The sequence below is a fragment of the Monodon monoceros genome, unplaced genomic scaffold (genome assembly GCF_005190385.1).
Source record: "Monodon monoceros isolate NGI ecotype Baffin Bay Population unplaced genomic scaffold, NGI_Narwhal_1 Super_Scaffold_5, whole genome shotgun sequence".
In the NCBI taxonomy this organism is placed as follows: Eukaryota; Metazoa; Chordata; class Mammalia; order Artiodactyla; family Monodontidae; genus Monodon; species Monodon monoceros.
The window spans coordinates 80,029,211-80,047,210 of record NW_021703782.1 but is presented as its reverse complement, the minus strand read 5'-3'; the positions used below and the strand labels follow the sequence as shown (position 1 = coordinate 80,047,210).

General features: G+C 46.6%; 1 protein-coding gene across 1 annotated transcript in view; it reads left to right on the top strand.

The window, feature by feature from the left end:
* The window catches only part of GABBR2 (gamma-aminobutyric acid type B receptor subunit 2), a 365,880-nt gene that overhangs the window by 306,950 nt on the left and 40,930 nt on the right, over positions 1-18,000 (top strand). Inside the window, exon 13 of the mRNA XM_029201547.1 lies at positions 2,799-2,921. Coding sequence (XP_029057380.1) covers positions 2,799-2,921 — 123 coding nt within the window. The remainder of the gene's footprint in view (positions 1-2,798; positions 2,922-18,000) is intronic.

The window sequence follows — 18,000 nt, the reverse complement described above, 5'->3', positions numbered from 1 at the left end:
AGGACTTGGCTCTCATATTTACCAGAGAGAAATTCTGATGCTCATCTTCTGTGCTGCATGCGTGCCTTCCCTATTCAGGCAGCAGCAGGAGAGGTGCAGCATCCACTCAGAAGGGAGGTCTCTCCCCTGTAGGGGCTCACTGAGGGTGGCCCCAACCCATGTTTCTCAGCCCTACCCTTCAATGTACTACTTCTTGTCCAGTGTAGACTGTGCAGTCCCAACAGACCTGAGGTGTGGTGTGCTGGAGTGTAAGGTGGTCCGTACTCCTGTATGCATGAGCTCTCAGGAAGAGGCCAGGAGAAAGTGGTACTGCTGAGCAAGTTCAAGTTCACTGCCTCCTGGGATTTAGACTGTGGGGAGAGTAGTACCCCTTATGTCTCGTGGGAAAGACTTGGCAGAGAGGGAGGGACCTGGAGGTGCTGGCACTTGCTGGTTGGGGAAGTTTGGGGAGGGGGAGAGGACTGAGAGGCTGAGGCCCACAACTCTGCCTGCCCGGTGCTTGTGGCATCTGCATCCTCCTGTCCATCTGGTAGTCACTGCTCTGGATCAGGCCTCATCAGGACAATGGCCCCAGCTCCTAACTGGCCTCCTGCAGGATCCCGCCTCAGGTTCACCCCTTAATGCTGCAGAGAGCTCCCCATCACGCTGATGCTCAAAGACGCTTAAACCTCCAGTGGCCCCCATGAGGCCCCATCACATGTCATGCAGGCTCTCTCTCTCCAGCCAGCCCTGTTTCCAGCCACCCCCAACCGACCCCATGCACACCCAGCCACACAGAGCCTCTCACAGAAAGAACAGGGTGTTTCAGACGAAAGAACCAGCACCTACAAATGCCTGGGAAAGGATAGGAACCTGCGGCAGGTGGTGCCTTATAGGAAGTAGAGCCTGAGCCCTAGGCAGGAGACAGTGACCTTGAACTTGCTCAACAGCACCACTTTCCCCTGGCCTTTTCCTGAGAGCTCATTCATTCATTCTCCACACGTTCCTCAAGAAGGTTTGAGAGCCAGCCCCTGCACAAGGCACCAGGGCACAGAGGGGAGACTGGATGGTCACTGCCTCGGTTCTGATAGGAACACAGTTGCAGCATGGGCCCCATGCAGGGCACGCCCAGATTCACAGAGGAGCAGCTGCTCAGGCTCAATCTTGAAATCAGGGTAGGAGGGAACCAGCAGAAAGGTGGGGGAGGGAACTTCCAGGGGTCAGGTGCAGTGTGTGCAAATGCCTGGGGCTCAAACAGCCCTGGGTGAGCATCAAGCAGGGAGGCCCCTTCCAGCCTGTCCTCCAAGTCCTCAGCTCCTCAGGCATTTCTTCCCTTTGGCCCAATTTCTCAAGGCTAACAGGGAGCTGCCTGGTTCCCCTGAGGGCAGGGGTTAAACCAGGTTTCTACAAGCTATCAGCGGTTCACTGAATGCTTCTGAAAAATCTCAGAGGGGGCTTTGCCAGTGCCCCACCCCCAGGTAAAGTGGTCTTGGTGGATTTGATCTCTTTGGCAGTAAGTCAGCAGTACTTTCTTGTTCTTTTCACAGTTTGGCCACAGAGAAGTCTCTTGAGTTTCTATTTCTCCTTTAAGGATGGCTTTAATCATTAAAAGCCAGACCTGGCGATATTTCTTAAGCTTCTGCTTCAGTTTTGTTTATTTTTCTATAGTCTTTTCTAGAACTACTTCATCACATTAGCTTTTGTTTGGCATTGGGGTGGGGGGTGAGGACACGTAAACATGCAATGAGTGAAATACAGGTTAGCTTTGCCCCAGACAGCATTTGTCCCCAGGCCAATCCCCATCAAACGGACATAAAGTGGGGTGGGACCTTCACAGTGTAATAAAGATACCCCAAGCTGCAAAGTGGGATGGGAATTATATTTCTTCTTTATATATTCCTTCATCTCAATTCAACCAGGCAAACTTCTAAGTATCGACTGCATGCCAGGCCCTGCTAGGTGCTGAGGGCAAACAAATAAATAAAACAGGCTTCCCTTTTGTCAGGGGTTCCCCAGTTTACTGAGGAGGGCCGATGTGTATACAACTTAATATAGCATCTGGTCACTGTAGAACCTGGTAGGTGCTGTAAATGTTTGAGGGTGTGCACTCTGGAGAGAGGAGGAGCTTGGTTCGAATCTAGGCTTCACCTCTTAGTATCTATATTCCACTGAGCAAGTTACTTGGCCCCCAGCACTAGCCTCAGTTTCTTCATCTGAAAATTGGGAATAATAATAGTATTTGCCTTTGTATGAGATGCTGTATGTAAAACAGTCAACCTAGAGGTAGGCACAGTGTAAGTGTTCACTAAATGTTAGCATTTGTATTTATTCTCTTTCTTGTAGTTATGACTATTACTATTCATAAGTATAAGTATTGAACTTATTAAGTATGATTAAGTATGGGAACAGAGTGCTATGGGAGTAGTTAGTTCTGCTGTGGGAGTTAGGGAGGCTTCGTGGAGGAGGCGAAATGAATCTGGGTCTCTAAGGATTATTTGCCACATAGAAAGAAGAGTGTTCCAGACAAAAGAGCCAGCACCCACAAAGGCCTGGGGTGAAAATTACAGCAGGGCCAGAACCTGGGAGTCCTCAAATTTAACTAAGTATATGTGTGTGTTTGGGGCATGGACAAGCCAAGCTCATGAAAGGCCTTGAATGCCAAGCAAAGGAGCTTGGCTGGATTTATCCTGTGGGCGATGGGGAGTCTGAGGAAATTTTCAAACTGGGGGTGACGCCATTCAGTCACCCACCTGACCTGGCCCCTCGGCTGCTGTTTGGGAAGCTCTCTCACGTCCCTTCTGCCCCTGCCCTCTCTGCAGATCATCAAGGACCAGAAACTGCTCGTGATCGTTGGGGGCATGCTGCTGATTGACCTGTGCATCCTGATTTGCTGGCAGGCTGTGGACCCCCTGAGAAGGACGGTGGAGAGGTACAGCATGGAGGTAAGCACCTGGCACCAGCAGGACGGAGGCCTATGCTGCTCCCAGGCGCCCCCCGGGGACGGCAAGGCAGCACATCTCCTTTACTGCCCCAGGTACGCTTCTTGAGAAGAAATCGAGGTGGTTACGGGGAAATCATCATAGGTCCACGTGGGTCCACGTTCCCTATCAGGAACGTCTCATTATTTCCGTTTCCTTCCATTTGAGACATATATTATTTCAGGAGGGCCAAATATAAGGTCTTCACTCCTGGAAAAAAATGGTGAAAGAATTTGTCTAGGTGTATTAATATATGCAGAATTGAGGGGAAATGTTGGGTCGTTTAAACCAGTATATTCTCTACACATTGTAGAAGCCCCCATTTATATGATCCATCAGCCTAGAAATTACATTGCATTTTTAATCTCTCCTTTAAAGTGAGTTCCCTAAGGAGTGCTAGTAGGGAATAAACACTCTGATAGCTCCTCCAGTTACTAGAGCATCTTCAAAGTGATGTGTTGCCAAAAAGAAGAATCTTACATAAAAGTACCGTTAAATATATATTTTAGTAGTCTTGCGTTGGGCCTTGCTCTTAACTCACACTGGTCTTCCTAGGATGCTCCAGTTAGAGAAGTTCAAGATTAGGGAAGTTGTAGTTTTGTCGACTTCCTCCTAGAAGTGTTAAACATGCCTTTGTCGGAAAGAGCCTGCTGAACGGCGGTGGCTGTACAGTATGACTTCCCTACGGTGTAGCAGATTCTATTGAGAAGACTGGAGTTTCCTCCAGTTCTCTCACTGCACTATTAGGGAAATCTTTTTGTGGGATTTAGTGTGAATTTTATCAATAAAACTAAACTGGAAACAGTCATTTTATGCATTGAAGACAGAAGTTTTTATCCTTCTGGACAAGAAGGGTTTTCTAGCAAATAAGATGCCGGGCCTCGTTTGTCTGGAGACAGGCAGAGGGTTCGCTCAGCCCGGTAAGAAGTTATGCAGTTGGAGCAGTGGCAGAGAACGCTATTTCCTGACAGCACAGATTTAGGGGAAGGATTTAAGGCTGTGCGCTTCCATCTCACTGCCTTACGTGTCCATCCGGGGAGGAAGCGGGACTCCAGACAGGCACAATCAGACCTGGCAGAGGACAGACCTGCGCTGGCTGTGCTCACGGGCCAAGGGGGCAGGAGCTCAGCTGAAGTCACTCGCACAGACGGGCTGTGGCTAGAGGGGAGGTGACATCTGGTCATCACTCATCTGCACAGTTGGCGAAGGAGCAGACCTGCCCCCAACTCCATCCCAGGGGAATTCACCACCCACCACCAGGATTTGGAAATCCAGACAGGCTATCAACAGGAGGAAGGGCTGATACTGGCCAACCGGGCCCCCTGGCTAGGGAGAGCCTGGGGTGATGATAATCACAAGCAATAATGCTAATAACAGTAATAGCAGTGGTGATGCTGGTAGCTAGATGTGTGTGTTAATTCACTGAATCCTCACAGTAACTCTGTGGAATAGGTGCTATCCTGAACTCCATGTTAATGATGAGGAAACAGAAACCCAGAGAGATTATATAAGGCACCCAAGGTCACCTAGCAGGTTAGTGGCAACACCACCAACTATCGTCTCCCCCACTCCCCCACCCTGCCTTTCAATACACAACAGCACCTCATAGTTTTCAGGTGTATCCGCAGACACTTGGTCACTGGTCTGTGAAGTGGGTTGGGCAAAGAAGTGTTTTCACATTTTGCAGACGAAGCCTAAAAATAGGTAACAGGCTACTGAGCGCCCAGGATATCAGGGAAGGAGAAAAGGCGAGTCAGGCGGAGCCCACAGGAGGACCTGGAGCTGGGGCAGATGGGCAGAGAGCAGACCCCGCTCGGTTGATGCTGAGCCCAGTGGCAGCCGACGCGGCAGGGCACTGTCACCTCCGCTCAAGGTTAAGGTCGGGGCGGAGCGTGCACAGGATCCCCTGGGATCTGGCTGTGGTGGGAGAGGCTGCAGGGCTAGAGTCGGCGACTCTGGAAATAAATCCAGGAAGCCTGTCCCCCTGGACCGTTTACAGGAGGTAGACCTTGTGCAGACCATAAGTATGAGGAACAGTTTGCTACCACCCACATTACCTTTCTTCCTTGCTCTCTGTAGTAAGTACTGCTGCTCTCCATGGCTCCACACATACAACGCAAGCCCATTCCAGACCTTTCAGGGAATGTTTTTCAAACTGAGGAGCAGCTGGGTGCCACGGAAGTGCTTCTCTGTGTAGATGAGGAAACTGAGCCTGGGAAGGAAGGGGGTCCTGCCCGCGGCATCTAGACTTTTGAAGGGGGGTGGCTGGAGGAGAGCCACATCCCTGGCTCGAGTTCCCCACACCTTGTCTCTGTGTTTCCCTCCAAGTATCTGTGGAGATTTCTCTCTAAACCTTTCCTGGCCTGATCCTCGTTTCTCCTCTAATTTTAGGGTTGCCCTGTCATTCTGTTGCCATGGTAGCAGAACCTTTGATTTGTCGACCCACAGCCCTGTCGGTTTATTGCCATTTTTCCACCAAACATCGCTGAACTATCAGTTGATCTCCCTCAGACCCTCCTCTGTGAGACGCAGCATGATGGTTGAACAGTGTGCCCAGGGACTAAGGGCTCCGAAGTTCTCCTCAAGGGCTGTTTGCTCCAGAACCCCCAGTGAGAGAGAAAGTTTATGCTTGGGGGATAGGTGATCAAAGATCTCTGTGGTCTGTTCTCTCCTCCCCTCAGACCACACCTACCTCGGATGCCTTTGGTCGTTCTGGACACTAAACATCTCAGGATGCCAGTCACAGGCCTTGCTCTGTGTTGCACTTTCAGGCCTTTGCCCATGCTGTCCCCCCTTCCAGAACCTTCTCTGACAAGTAAATGAACTTCAGTTCCAGGCCCCTGTATTAGCCAATGTGTTCCTGAGCTCCACCAGATTTAAGCGCCTGCTCTTCCCCACTCCGGTCCCCAGCATCTAGGCATCCCCTGTCAGGACACTTAGCATGCTGTTCACCCCTGCTGAGTGCACTTCTGCCCCACCCACCCCTCCTGGGCCACACAGATCACTCTGCCGCACCACCCAGCCCAGCACCGCCGCATGCTGGGAGACCTCACCTCGCTGGGGAGACAGAGGTGAGCACAACAGCATGACACCTTGAGCTCATGGTGCCCACGAGCTAGTGGGGGGGGCAGACGGTAAACATGCAAATAAGTACAGTCACTTTAGATTGCACAGATTCTGATAGCAGCTGGAAGTAAATAAACAAGATGAAGGGTTTGAGAATAACAGAAGAGTTCCAGAATAACTCGTGGAAGAGATTCTCTCAGTGCAAGTGTCCAAGGAATGAAACTCTGATTCTGGAGTCCGACTGGAGGCATCCCGGCTCCACATTTATTCATTTGTACATAATAAATATCTATATAGCACTTGTCATGTGCTAGATACTGTTCTAAATACATGATGTTTATCATTTTAAAGGAGTTTTTATGCTTAATTAATAGACTTTATTTCTTAGACCAGTTTTAGGTTTACAGAAAAATTTAATAGAAAGCATAGAGAGTTCCCATATATGTCCCACCCCACACCCCATAGTTTCCCCCATTATTAACATCTTGCATTATGTGGTATGTTTGTTACAATTGATGAACCAATACTGACACATTATTATTCGCTAGAATCCATAGTTTACATAGAATTCACTCTTTGTGTTGTACATTCTATAGATTTTGCCCAATGCATAAAATTATGTATCTGCCATTACAGTGTCATACAGAACAGTTTCACTGTCTGAGATATCCTCTATGCTTACCAACCCCTGGCAGCCACTGACCTTTTACTGTCTACATAGCTTTGCGTTTTCCGGAATGTCATATAGTTGGAATCATACACCATGTAGCCTTTTTAGACTGGCTTCTTTGACTCAACAATATGCATTTAAGATTCCTCCATGTCTTTTCATGACTTGATAGCTCATTTCTTCTTATCAATGAATAATATTCTATTGTATGGATGCACCACAGTTTATTTGCCCACTGAAGGACATCTTGGTTGCTTCCAAGTTTGGGTAATTATTAATAAAGCTGCTATAAGCATTTTTGTGTAGGGTTTTATGTGGACATAAGTTTTCAACTAATTTGGGTAAATACCTAGAATCAGGATTGCTGGATCATATTCTACGAGTATGTTTAGTTTTGCCAAACTGTCTTGCAAACTGGCTGTACCATTTTGCATTCCCATCAGCAATGAATGGGAGTGTCTGTTGCTCCATCCTCGTCATCATTTGGTGTTGTTGGTATTTTGGATTTTAGCCATTCTAATAAGTGTGTGGTAGTACCACGTTGTTTTAATGTACAGTTTCCTAATGACATATGATGTGGAACATCCTTTCATATACTTACAGTATTTGCCACACGTATTTCTTCTTTGGTGAGGTATATGTTCAGATCTTTTGCCCACTTTTTCATTAGATTGTCTTCTTATTGTTGAGTTTTAAGAATTCTTTGTCTATTTTGTTTGTTTGTGGTTGTTGTTTTTGGCCGTACCGCACAGCTTGTGGGATCTTAGTTCCCCGACCAGGGATTGAACCCAGGGCCACAGCAGTGAGAGAGCACCAAGTCCTAACCACTGGACCGCCAGGGAATTCCCTCTTGGTATATTTTGGATACAAGAACTTTATCATATATATATTTTGAAAATAATTTCTCTGAGTCTGTATCTTGTCTTTTCATTCCCTTAACATTGTCTTTAGCAGAGCAGAAATTTTTTACTTTAATGTAGTCCAAGTTAACAATTTTTTATTTCATGGACCATGTTTTTGGTGGTGTGATCTGAAAACTCATTGCCAAACCCATGGTCACCTAGATTTTCTCCTGTTATCTTCCAAAAGTTTTATAGCTTTGTGTTTTACATTTAGGTCTATGATCAAGTTTGAGTTAATTTTTGTAAAAGGTGCAAGGTCACTGTCTAGATTCACTTTTATGCATGTAAATGTCTAGTTGTTCCAGCACCATTTGTTGAAAATACTGTCCTTTCCCCACTGGATTGCGTTTGTGTCTTTGTCATAGATGAGTTGACTGTATTAGTGTGGGTCTATTTCCGGACTTTGATTCTGTTTCACTGACCTATTTGTTCTTTCACTAATCCCACACTGTCTTGATTCATAGTTTTATGGTAAGCCTTGAAGTCACGTAAGTTGAATAATATCAGTTCTCTGACTTTTATTCTTCAGTATAGTGTTGGCTATTCTGGGTCTTTTATAAAAAGTCTCCATATACACTTTAGAATCAGTTTGTTAATATCTACAAGGTAACTTGCTGGGATTTTGATTAGGATTGCATTGATTCTGTAGATCAAGTCGGAGAAAATTGACATCTTAACAATATTGTGTCTTTCTATTCATGAACATGGAATCTACTTTGATCCAATCTACTTTGTTTTTGTTTTTTTTTAACATATTTATTGGAGTATAATTGCTTTACATTGTTGTGTGATTCAGTCTACTTTGATTTCTTTCATCAGAGCTTTGTAGATTTCCTCATATAGATTTTATATATATTTTGTTAGATTTACACCTAAGTATTTTATTTTGTTTTTGGTGCTCATATAAATGGTGTTGTGTTTTTGTTTTTGTGTTTGTTTTTACAAAAGTCTTTTGAATTCTACAACCTTGTTATAATTGCTTGCTAGTTCCAGGAGGGTTTTTGTTGATTCTTTGGGACTTTCTACATAGACAGTCATGTCATTGACAAAAGGACAATTTTGTTTTTTCCTTCCCAATCCATATGCATTTTATTTCCTTTCTTGTCTTATTTTTGTATTAGCTAGCACTCCCAGTACAATGTTGAATAGGAGCGGTGAGAGAGAACAACCTTGCCTAGTTTCTGATCTCAGAGGGAAAGCACCTAGCTTCTCAACATTAAACGTGATGTTAGTATATCATTTTTTTTCCTAAATGGTTTAAAAATATATACAAAGTGGTTCTGCTGTCCAAAGCTGAGGGTGCCTTTGGGGAGGTGACAGGAAGGACAAATGATGACACAGGCAGAGCCCGGGTCATTAGGGACCTTGTGTGCTAAGCAGAAGAGTCTAAAATTCAAAATGAAAGACATTTAATCAGGGAGTGACATGATCAGGTTTGACCTGGCGGCAGGGTGAGAACAGATGAAGGGGTGAGGCTGAAGGCCCAGCAGTGGCTCAGAGATGGTTTCTGCAGTAATCCAGGCAGGAGCCGATGGCGACCTAAAGCAGGGCAGTTGCAGTGGGAACAGAGAGAAGTGGGTGGATTGGAGAGATAATAAGGAAGCAGACGTGACAAGGCTTGGTGATTAATTGACTCTAAGGGGGAAGGAGGGCAGGGAGGCAGCAAGGGCAATGCCCGGATTTCTGAGTGGGTGGTGGATGGCGAACCCCATCACCGAGGTCAGGTGCAGAATGAGGAGTGGGTTTTGGAGGGCATGTGAGGGGTTCATTTCTGGGCAGAAAGAAGATTGGATTCAGGGTCCTAGAGCACAAGGGAGCAGTTTGTCCAGGAGACAGAGATTTGGGGGAGGGGCAGTTAATACATTGAGGACGGGAGCTGTGGGGATGAGTGTGGTCTCCCAGAGAGTGGGTACAGTCAGAGTGAAGATGTCCTGACTGGAGCCCGAGGAATAACTAAGCAGTGATGGGAACAAGAGGAGAAGCCAGGGCAGGGGACTCTGATGTAGTGGTCAGTAACAAAGCGGGTAGCCAGGAGAGAGGGCTGCCCACAGATAGGAGCAAGGGAGAGAAAGCTGTTCCTGCACAGGAGGAATTTGAAGAAGGAAGGAGGGGTCTCCAGAGATGAACGCTCCAGACCAAGGCAAGGACTGACAGGCTCCCTCACCCTCCACCCAATGACTTGGCCCCGTCCTCAGTACTCCTGCATTGCACCTTGCTTCCTCTGCTTTACGGAGTCTGAGGGGAAGATTGGCTGTTTCTGCATTTCACAGGTAGCAGGGGTGGATAAATCTGCCAAGTATGTTTAAAAGGTTTTTAAAATACAGTTTATATTCTTGGGAAAAGGGAAAAACTCTCCTTTTTTGTATACCTACAATACTAGTGGCGATGGTGAATAGGTATTGGACATACGGGTGTGGGGTTCAGGGAGAGGTGTGGGCTGGAGATGGAAAGTTGGATGCAGTCAGCATATAGATGACACAAAGCCTTGGGTGAGAGTACTGGGGGGCATTTAAATGTAGACAAGAAGGGACCAAGGACAGACCCTCAATTATTCCCATGTTTGGAGACCCAGGCGGTAGAAGGGAGACAGCAAAGGAGACCTAGAAGGAGAAACCATAGAGACAGAAAGAAAATCAGATGAGCCTGGTGTCTAGGAAACCAGATGAAGAAAATGTCTCAAGGAGGAAGTTTTGATGAATCGTGTCAAACGCTACTTTTAGATCAAGTAAGATGAAAACCAAGAATTGACACTGTGTATGTGTGTGCATATACACACACACCCATGTGGGTTTTTGTTTTTGGTGGTTTTTTTTTTTGCTTTTAAGGAAAATAATTTGAGATAATTTCCCCTGAAGTGAAAGCAGTGCATACTGATGGTGTGAAGACAGCCTGTGAATCTAGGTGGAAGGATTCTTTGCTTTTTCCCAAGCCTTTCTTCTCTACCAGGCCACCACCTACGCCTCCACTTGACCATTCTGAAATGGTTTTGAAATGGAGAGGAGATGGCGGACAGCACTAAAGGCCACCAATGTCGAACCCCCACAGACCCCCAGGCAGCCACTGAGGCAGCATCCTGAGGCTGCCTCTGCTCCCTGAGCCTCCCCCCATCCGCTTCCCAGACAGGTGGCAGCAGAGACAGAATCACGTGCAAGTCGGTCACCCACGGGAGCTCCGTACGTGTGTGACGTTCACTTACAGAAATGGCAGCAGGCTGTCCACACCGGCTGCCTGACAGCCTGCCTCAAGAACCGCCTGTGTTCTGGATTCTGTGCCTTTCTGGCCATTAGGGCAGTGACCAAGTAAAGGGCAGTGTGGGACAGAGGAGGATTTCAGCCTTTCCTCCATATTCCATGCTTTGACCGTGCTTTTCGAAGCAAATGGGGTATCTGGAAGTCATGGACCGCCCTTGGCTCTGAAACTGGCATCTTATTTCAGTTATGTTTCTATGGAAATGGATATTGGAAGAGACAAATACATAGAGTTTTAAATAATTTTAACTCTTATCTTCTGCCTCCCTCTACAGCTGCTCTGAAAAAAATCCAATCCTAAAGCAGACACTTTCAGAATGTCTGGTATCTTCATAAAGCTTGTCCAAGCTCCATCTCACACTATTTATTTTGAAAAAAGAGACAACAGAATGTCCAGGGTGAGGGGCATGCTAAGGGTCAAGGTGAACCCTGCTCTCTGGGCTGCACATGGGCAACCTGGTGGCCCAAGGCTTTGATGCCAAGGTCACATTCCAAGTGATGGGTCATCGCCACCAGCCCTGAACAGTAGGACAGGTCTCTCATCCATAGTCATCCATGGGGTTCTGGATGGCCATCCTCAGGCCCCACCCGGATGCAGACCTCGCCCCAGGCAGGGTAGTGGGACTCTGCAAGGACTTCCGGTGGGTTCATTAGCTGAGAGCCACCCCAGTGAGCCTGACTAACTCCTCCCAGGAGAGGACTACACCATCTGATGTTCTGACCATGCCATTCTGCTGTTTAAAATCCTCGCCATCAAAAAAATGTCATGAAGAACCTGGGGGTAAGACAGGAATAAAGACACAGACCTACTAGAGAATGGACTTGAGGATATGGGGAGGGGGAAGGGTAAGCTGTGACAAAGCGAGAGAGAGGCACGGACATATATACACTACCAAACGTAAGGTAGATAGCTAGTGGGAAGCAGCCGCATAGCACAGGGAGATCAGCTAGGTGCTTTGTGACTGCCTGGAGGGGTGGGATAGGGAGGGGGAGAGGGAGGGAGATGCAAGAGGGAGGAGATATGGGAACATATGTATATGTATAGCTGATTCACTTTGTTATGGAGCAGACTAGCACACCATTGTAAAGCAATTATACTCCAATAAAAATGTAAAAAAAAAAAAAAAAAATCCTCGCCATCAGCTAGAGGATGAAGCCCTCACTCCTTAGCAGTTCAAGGGGACCTCGATGACCCAGTGACCTGGCCTCATTTGCCTCCCCTGCCTCATCTCTCGGCCTCCCTCGCTCCCTTTGTTCAGCTCCCCTTATTAATGGCACGTCTCCAAAACGTCACACGCTCTCCCCGCCTCTGCATTTGCTGTCCTCCTCTACCCAGAACACCCTCCTTCCCACCCCAATACCCTGTCTTCATGTAAAAAATTCCTACTTGACCTTCAAGAGGCAGTCAGAAGCATCTTCTCCAGGAGCATTTGGAACAGTGGGCTTCCTTGGATGCCTTTGTCTAGGCCCCCGCCTCACCCTTGTTGGCCCCCTCATCTGGTCACAACAGTGGTAATTATTTGTCTGTGCACCTGGCCCCTCCTAGTCTGTGACCTCCTCAGAGGCCAAGGACATCCGTGTGTCCCCAGCACCCACTGGCAGGGTCTGGCTCACAGTAAGTGCTCGGTAAATGTTTATTGAATAAATTGTTCCCTCCACCTAGAACTCTCTCCCCATGCCTCCATATGTCCGAATTCAACCCATCTGTCTGGGCCCATTAAGCCGGCTTCTCCAAGAAATGTCTTTGCCAAGCTGCAATTTAATTTAATATTACACCGTCACCTTTTATCAAGGGCCCAATTACGGGGCTAAAGCTGCCAATTGAAGAATGATTCAGCATCTTCCATAAAAGGCTATTGTTCAGTTTGTGACTTAATGCCCCTGAGATAAAGATCCACAGGATAGATCCTCACAGACTTTAGTGCCAGGAAATGGGCTGTGCTTCCCCACCACCACCCGCCATGAACTTGTATCTCCTTCCTTCCTTCAATCAAGCAATCATAACTGAATAAGCCACTCTGTTTTCTTTTTAACCTTGGCTGCCAGAAAGTTGGAGCCAAATTCAACCCTCAGCCACAATAACCATCTTTTCTCAGGTTCCGGGAGGATTATCTCGCCTTCTGATCCTTTGTCTTTATTTTTAATTGTCCTGTTGTGTTTGGGCTTTTATTTTGTGCTGCCTCAGCCCCTATGGGAGAGGAGGCAAGGTGTAACTTCCAGATTAAGTTATTAAAATGAAAATGCTAGATGAGATTTAATTGGAATGATATGCCAAAGAGACGTTCTAAAGATGCCTGCAGACAACCTCCTTCTGGCAAGGGTCCCAGCTGCAGTCAGCATTGTGGACCCCATGTATGGACAGACAGCTCTGCCGGCCACAGCCAGGTTTCTGGAACATCTTGCCTCAGAAGGTATCTTAGGTCCATGGGAGACTGCAGTTTATTTCAGCTTCCTTACTGGCTTCCCTAGTGTCTTCAGGAGGTACTTGGGATCCGGAGGCCCCTCAGGACACAGAGCAAAAGATGCAGAGCCATTGCACCAGGGGACAGCCCTGAGGCAAGAAATTCTCTGGTCTCTACCTGTCCAGGTGCTCTGCAGGGGGTGGGCTGTTTACTAGGAATTTTCAAGTGCCATGGAGCAGAACAGCTGGAAAATTATCTGCAATACTGGCCTCTTCTGACCACTTGTGTCTTGCTAAAGCCATTCCAGTTCTTGAGCAAAGACTACCTTTAAATTTTGATGATTTTCCCCCATGTCCATGTTGGCAGAAACACAGGCTGTGGCACCCACAGAAGCATTCCCTCTTTTTTGTGGGGGAATTCCAGCCAACCCACCTCTTTGGAAATGATGTGTCATCCCGGCGCTCCTTCAGCATTTATGGGGGGCCTGTTGTGTGCTGTGCTCAGGATCCCTCGAGGACTGCAGTCTGATGGGCAAAATTAAATGCACACAGGGTGGGTTGTCGTCTTCTCCATGACACATGTCTGCAGACTCTTGGTCTTACGTTTGACTTACTGGGCTTACTTTTCTAAAATATGAGCCAGGATCGTGTTTGGATGTAATGTCCCTCAGAGGGTGAACAGTGAGAGAGAACAGGGTGTGCTAGGTTTTGCTGTGGTAACAGCAACAGCAACAAAACTCAGTGGATTAAAACAACAGAGACTTCACTCATCATAGCACTTGTTCATAGAGGATCCATTGTAGCTTCCGCCCATAGCATCCTCACTCCAGGACACAGCTGGTGGGCACCTTCTGGGACAGTTTTTGTGGCATCGGGAAAGAGTGTATGGCAAGTGACTTTTAAAGCTTCCACTCCAAACTGCCACATGTCACTTCCACTCATATTTCATCGGCCCTATCATGTTAATTCTCCATGCCTGGGTTCAGTGGGGCAGGAAAGAGCAGTCCTACTATGTGCCCAGGAGAGAAAGAACCAGGTATCGATGTTCAGCCATAATGACTACTGTAGTGCCTCCCATCCACTTCCTAATCACTGTCACAGCTGCTGCCCCCCATTCGAATGTGAGCTCCATGAGAATAGGGAGGGAGCAGAGTTGTATACTATTCTCTGCTGTATCCCCAGCACCTGCAAACGTGCCTGGCACATAGTACACACTCAATAAATAATATCAGTTGAACAATTGAATGAAGCCAGTCTTAGGGCAATTTTATTATGAGATCAATGAAATATTCTCTGAGAAGTTCTGCATACTCTACTGTCGAATCCTATCCTAATCCATCACTTCTGTCCGTCTTCACTGCTGCCACCAAGGACCAAAGTACCATCATCTCCCACCATCTCGCATCCCAGAGGGGCCACTATGAGGCAGAACTACAGCTGACACACAATGGACAACAGGGATAATGAGTAAAGAACCTTTATTGTGTAGGCCACTAAGTTGTTGTTTATTGTTGTTGCCACAACTTTCTAAGCATGTTCCCTGCTTCCACTCATAGACCCTTCCAAGCCATTCTCCATGGCAGACATATATCTTTTTTTTTTTTTTTTTTTTTTTTGGCTGCATTGGGTCTTCATTGCTGCGCGCAGGCTTTCTCTAGTTGTGGCCAGCAGGGGCTACTCATCATTGCGGTGCGTGGGCTCCTCATTGCGGTGGCTTCTCTTGTTGCGGAGCGCAAGCTCTAGGCACGCGGGCTTCAGTAGTTGTGGCTCGCGGGCTCTAGAGTCCAGGCTCAGTAGTTCTGGCCCACGGGCTTAGTTGCTCCGTGGCATGTGGGATCTTCCTGGACCAGGGCTCGAACCCGTGTCCCCTGCATTGGCAGGCGGATTCTTAACCACTGTGCCACCAGGGAAGCCCTATCTTTTTTTTTTTAAGATATAATTCACATACCATAAAGTTCAGTTTTAAAATGTATACTGCAGTGTTTTTTAATATTGTATATTCGTAAGGCTGTACAACCAATCCTCACTATCTAATTCCAGAAAATTTTCATCACCCCAAAAAGAAACCCTGTTCCTTTTACACATCACCCTCTATCTCCCCTTCCCTCCAGCCCCTGCCAACCAATAATCTACTTCATGGCTGTGTGGATTTGGCTACTCTGGAGATTTCATATCAATGGAATCATACAGTATGTGGCTTTTTGTGTCTGGCTTCTTTGACTTAGCATAATGTTTTTAAGGTTCTTCCATGTTGTAGTATGTATTGGTACGTCATTCCTTTCTATGGTTCAATAATATTCCCCTATATGGATGTGCCACATTTCATTTATCCATTCATCAATTGATGGATATCTGGGTTGTTTCCAGTTTTTGACTATTATGAGCAATGCTGCCATGAGCATTTATGTACAAGTTTTTATGTGAACATATGTTTTCACTTCTCTTGGGTATGTATGTGTGTGTGTGTGTGTGTGTGTATATATATATATATAGAGAGAGAGAGAGAGAGAGAGAGAGAGAGAAAGAGATGGGTAGAATTGCTATGTCGTATGGTAACTCTGTTTAACATTTTTAGGAATTGCTAGACCATGCCACAGTGATTGCACCATTTTACATTCCCACCAGCAATGCATGAGGGGTCCAGTGTCTCCATATTGTCACCAACACTTGTTATTTATCTGCCTGGTTGATTGGTTATAGGTGTGAAATGGTACCTCACTGTGGTTTTGATGAGAATGACTATCAAATGATGAATGATGTTAAGCAACCTTTCCTGTACTTATTGGCCATTTGTAGATCTTCTTTGGAGAAATATCTACTTAAGTCCTTTGCCCATTTCTAATTGAATTCCTTATCCTTTTGTTGTTGAGTTGTAAGAGTTCTTTACATAAAGATAGGCTAGATTTGTGGTTTTCAATCCTGGCCACATCACCCCAGAAAAGATCTTTTTCAAAATACTGGTACTCATGTCACACCCCCCAGAAATTCTGATTCAATTGATTTAGAAAGAAGCCTGGACATTGGGATTTTTTAGAAATTGCCATGGGTTCTGGTGTGCAGCCAGGGTTGAAATTTTCTGAACCAGAGCCTCACCAACCTATAGGAAGGGCCCAGGACTGCACTTTGGATACCAGAGTTAGAAACCGACCCAGGACAATACATTTAAGGCTAAAAAATGAGGGAAGAAAAACCTGAATCCAAGAAACCTGAAGTCCACATGGCCCCTACCAACCCTTACCCCAATTCCCAGCTAGAGACTGTGATGGTGACAAAGGAAATGCAGACTGGGAGGTGGGGCCTGGGAAGGTTCACATGTGTGGATCCCACAGAGCTGAATGAGCCCCTCCAGTCTCATGTTTTCCTGAAAGTCCTTGAATCATCATTTGAACAATTGTTTCCCCAGTGAAAGTCAGAGAGCAAGGAATAGGAAAGAAAGGAAAACTACGAGTTTTCTATTTCTGTAGCATTTTTCATTGCAGTTGAGAGGCAGAGGGTGAGCAAATTGCAGACCAGAACTTTAGGTGGGTTAAAAAAACAGCTGCAGGAAGCCACCAACCACAGAAACCAACAAGGAAGCAAGGGACAAGGGAACCACAGTGTCAGGGCACCTCGACACCCACAGTGGCTCTGCAATAGAACCGTTGGCCACTTGGTGGGATGTTCATTATTTTCTGCCACTGTTTGGCTTGGAGTGTCTCCCTAAAGTAACAGTGGATTAAACTGCAAATACTGAGTCACTTTGACCTTGACATAGGGTGGAATACTCCACACGACCCACAGATGCTCAGTTCAGTTCAGAAGACACTGACACAACCTGTGGGCCCCTCCTAAGAGCTCAGGGGACAGCAACATCATCATCCCAATTCTCAGTGCCCAGCCCACCCACTCCCCTGCCCTTCTCTGGACTGGGTCCCTAACCCCAAGTCTGTCCCACATGGGTACAGGTGCTCAACAGTTGGCAAACACATACCGTAATAATAATAGTGCCTCGCATTTCTACAGTATGCACAGTTTACAAAGCACCTTGACAGCCCCATTTTAGAGATGAGGAAACTGAGGCTGGAGAGGTGAACTGACCAGCCTGAGAGGACTTAAATATTAGAAAAATACCCAGCCCAGACCATGTGGTATTAGATGACTTGGAATCAATTCTGCTGGGATTGGTCTGTTGGTTTATTCATACTTCCTGCTTCTTTTTGCATCAGTCCCGTGTTTTACTTGGGTTTTTTTTTTTAAGTTATTTATTCATTTATTTATTTTTGGCTGAGTTGGGTCTTTGTTGCTGAGCTCAGGCTTTCTCTAGTTGCGGCGAGCTGGGACTACTCTTCGTTGTGGTAGCGGGCTTCTCATTGCGGTGGCTTCTCTTGTTGCAGAGCTTAGGCTCTAGGCGCACGGGCTTCAGTAGTTGTGGCACATGGGCTCAGTAGTTGTGGCTCACGGGCTCTAGAGAACAGGCTCAGTAGTTGTGGTGCACAGGCTTAGTTGCTCCGCGGCATGTGGGATCTTCCCGGACCAGGGCTTGAACCCATGTCCCCTGCATTGGCAGGCAGATTCTTAACCACTGCGCCAACAGGGAAGTCCCTTGGTTTTGTTCTAAAGAAACATTTTCTTCATTGATGTTTTCAAAATTATTAGCATCCATTATGCATAGTGTTCTCTTACAGATATTTAAATCTCTCTCACATCTGTGATTATCTGGTTGATATTTCATGAAGAGTGAAGCACTTGTGAGCAGATGTTCAAACCCAGCAAATTC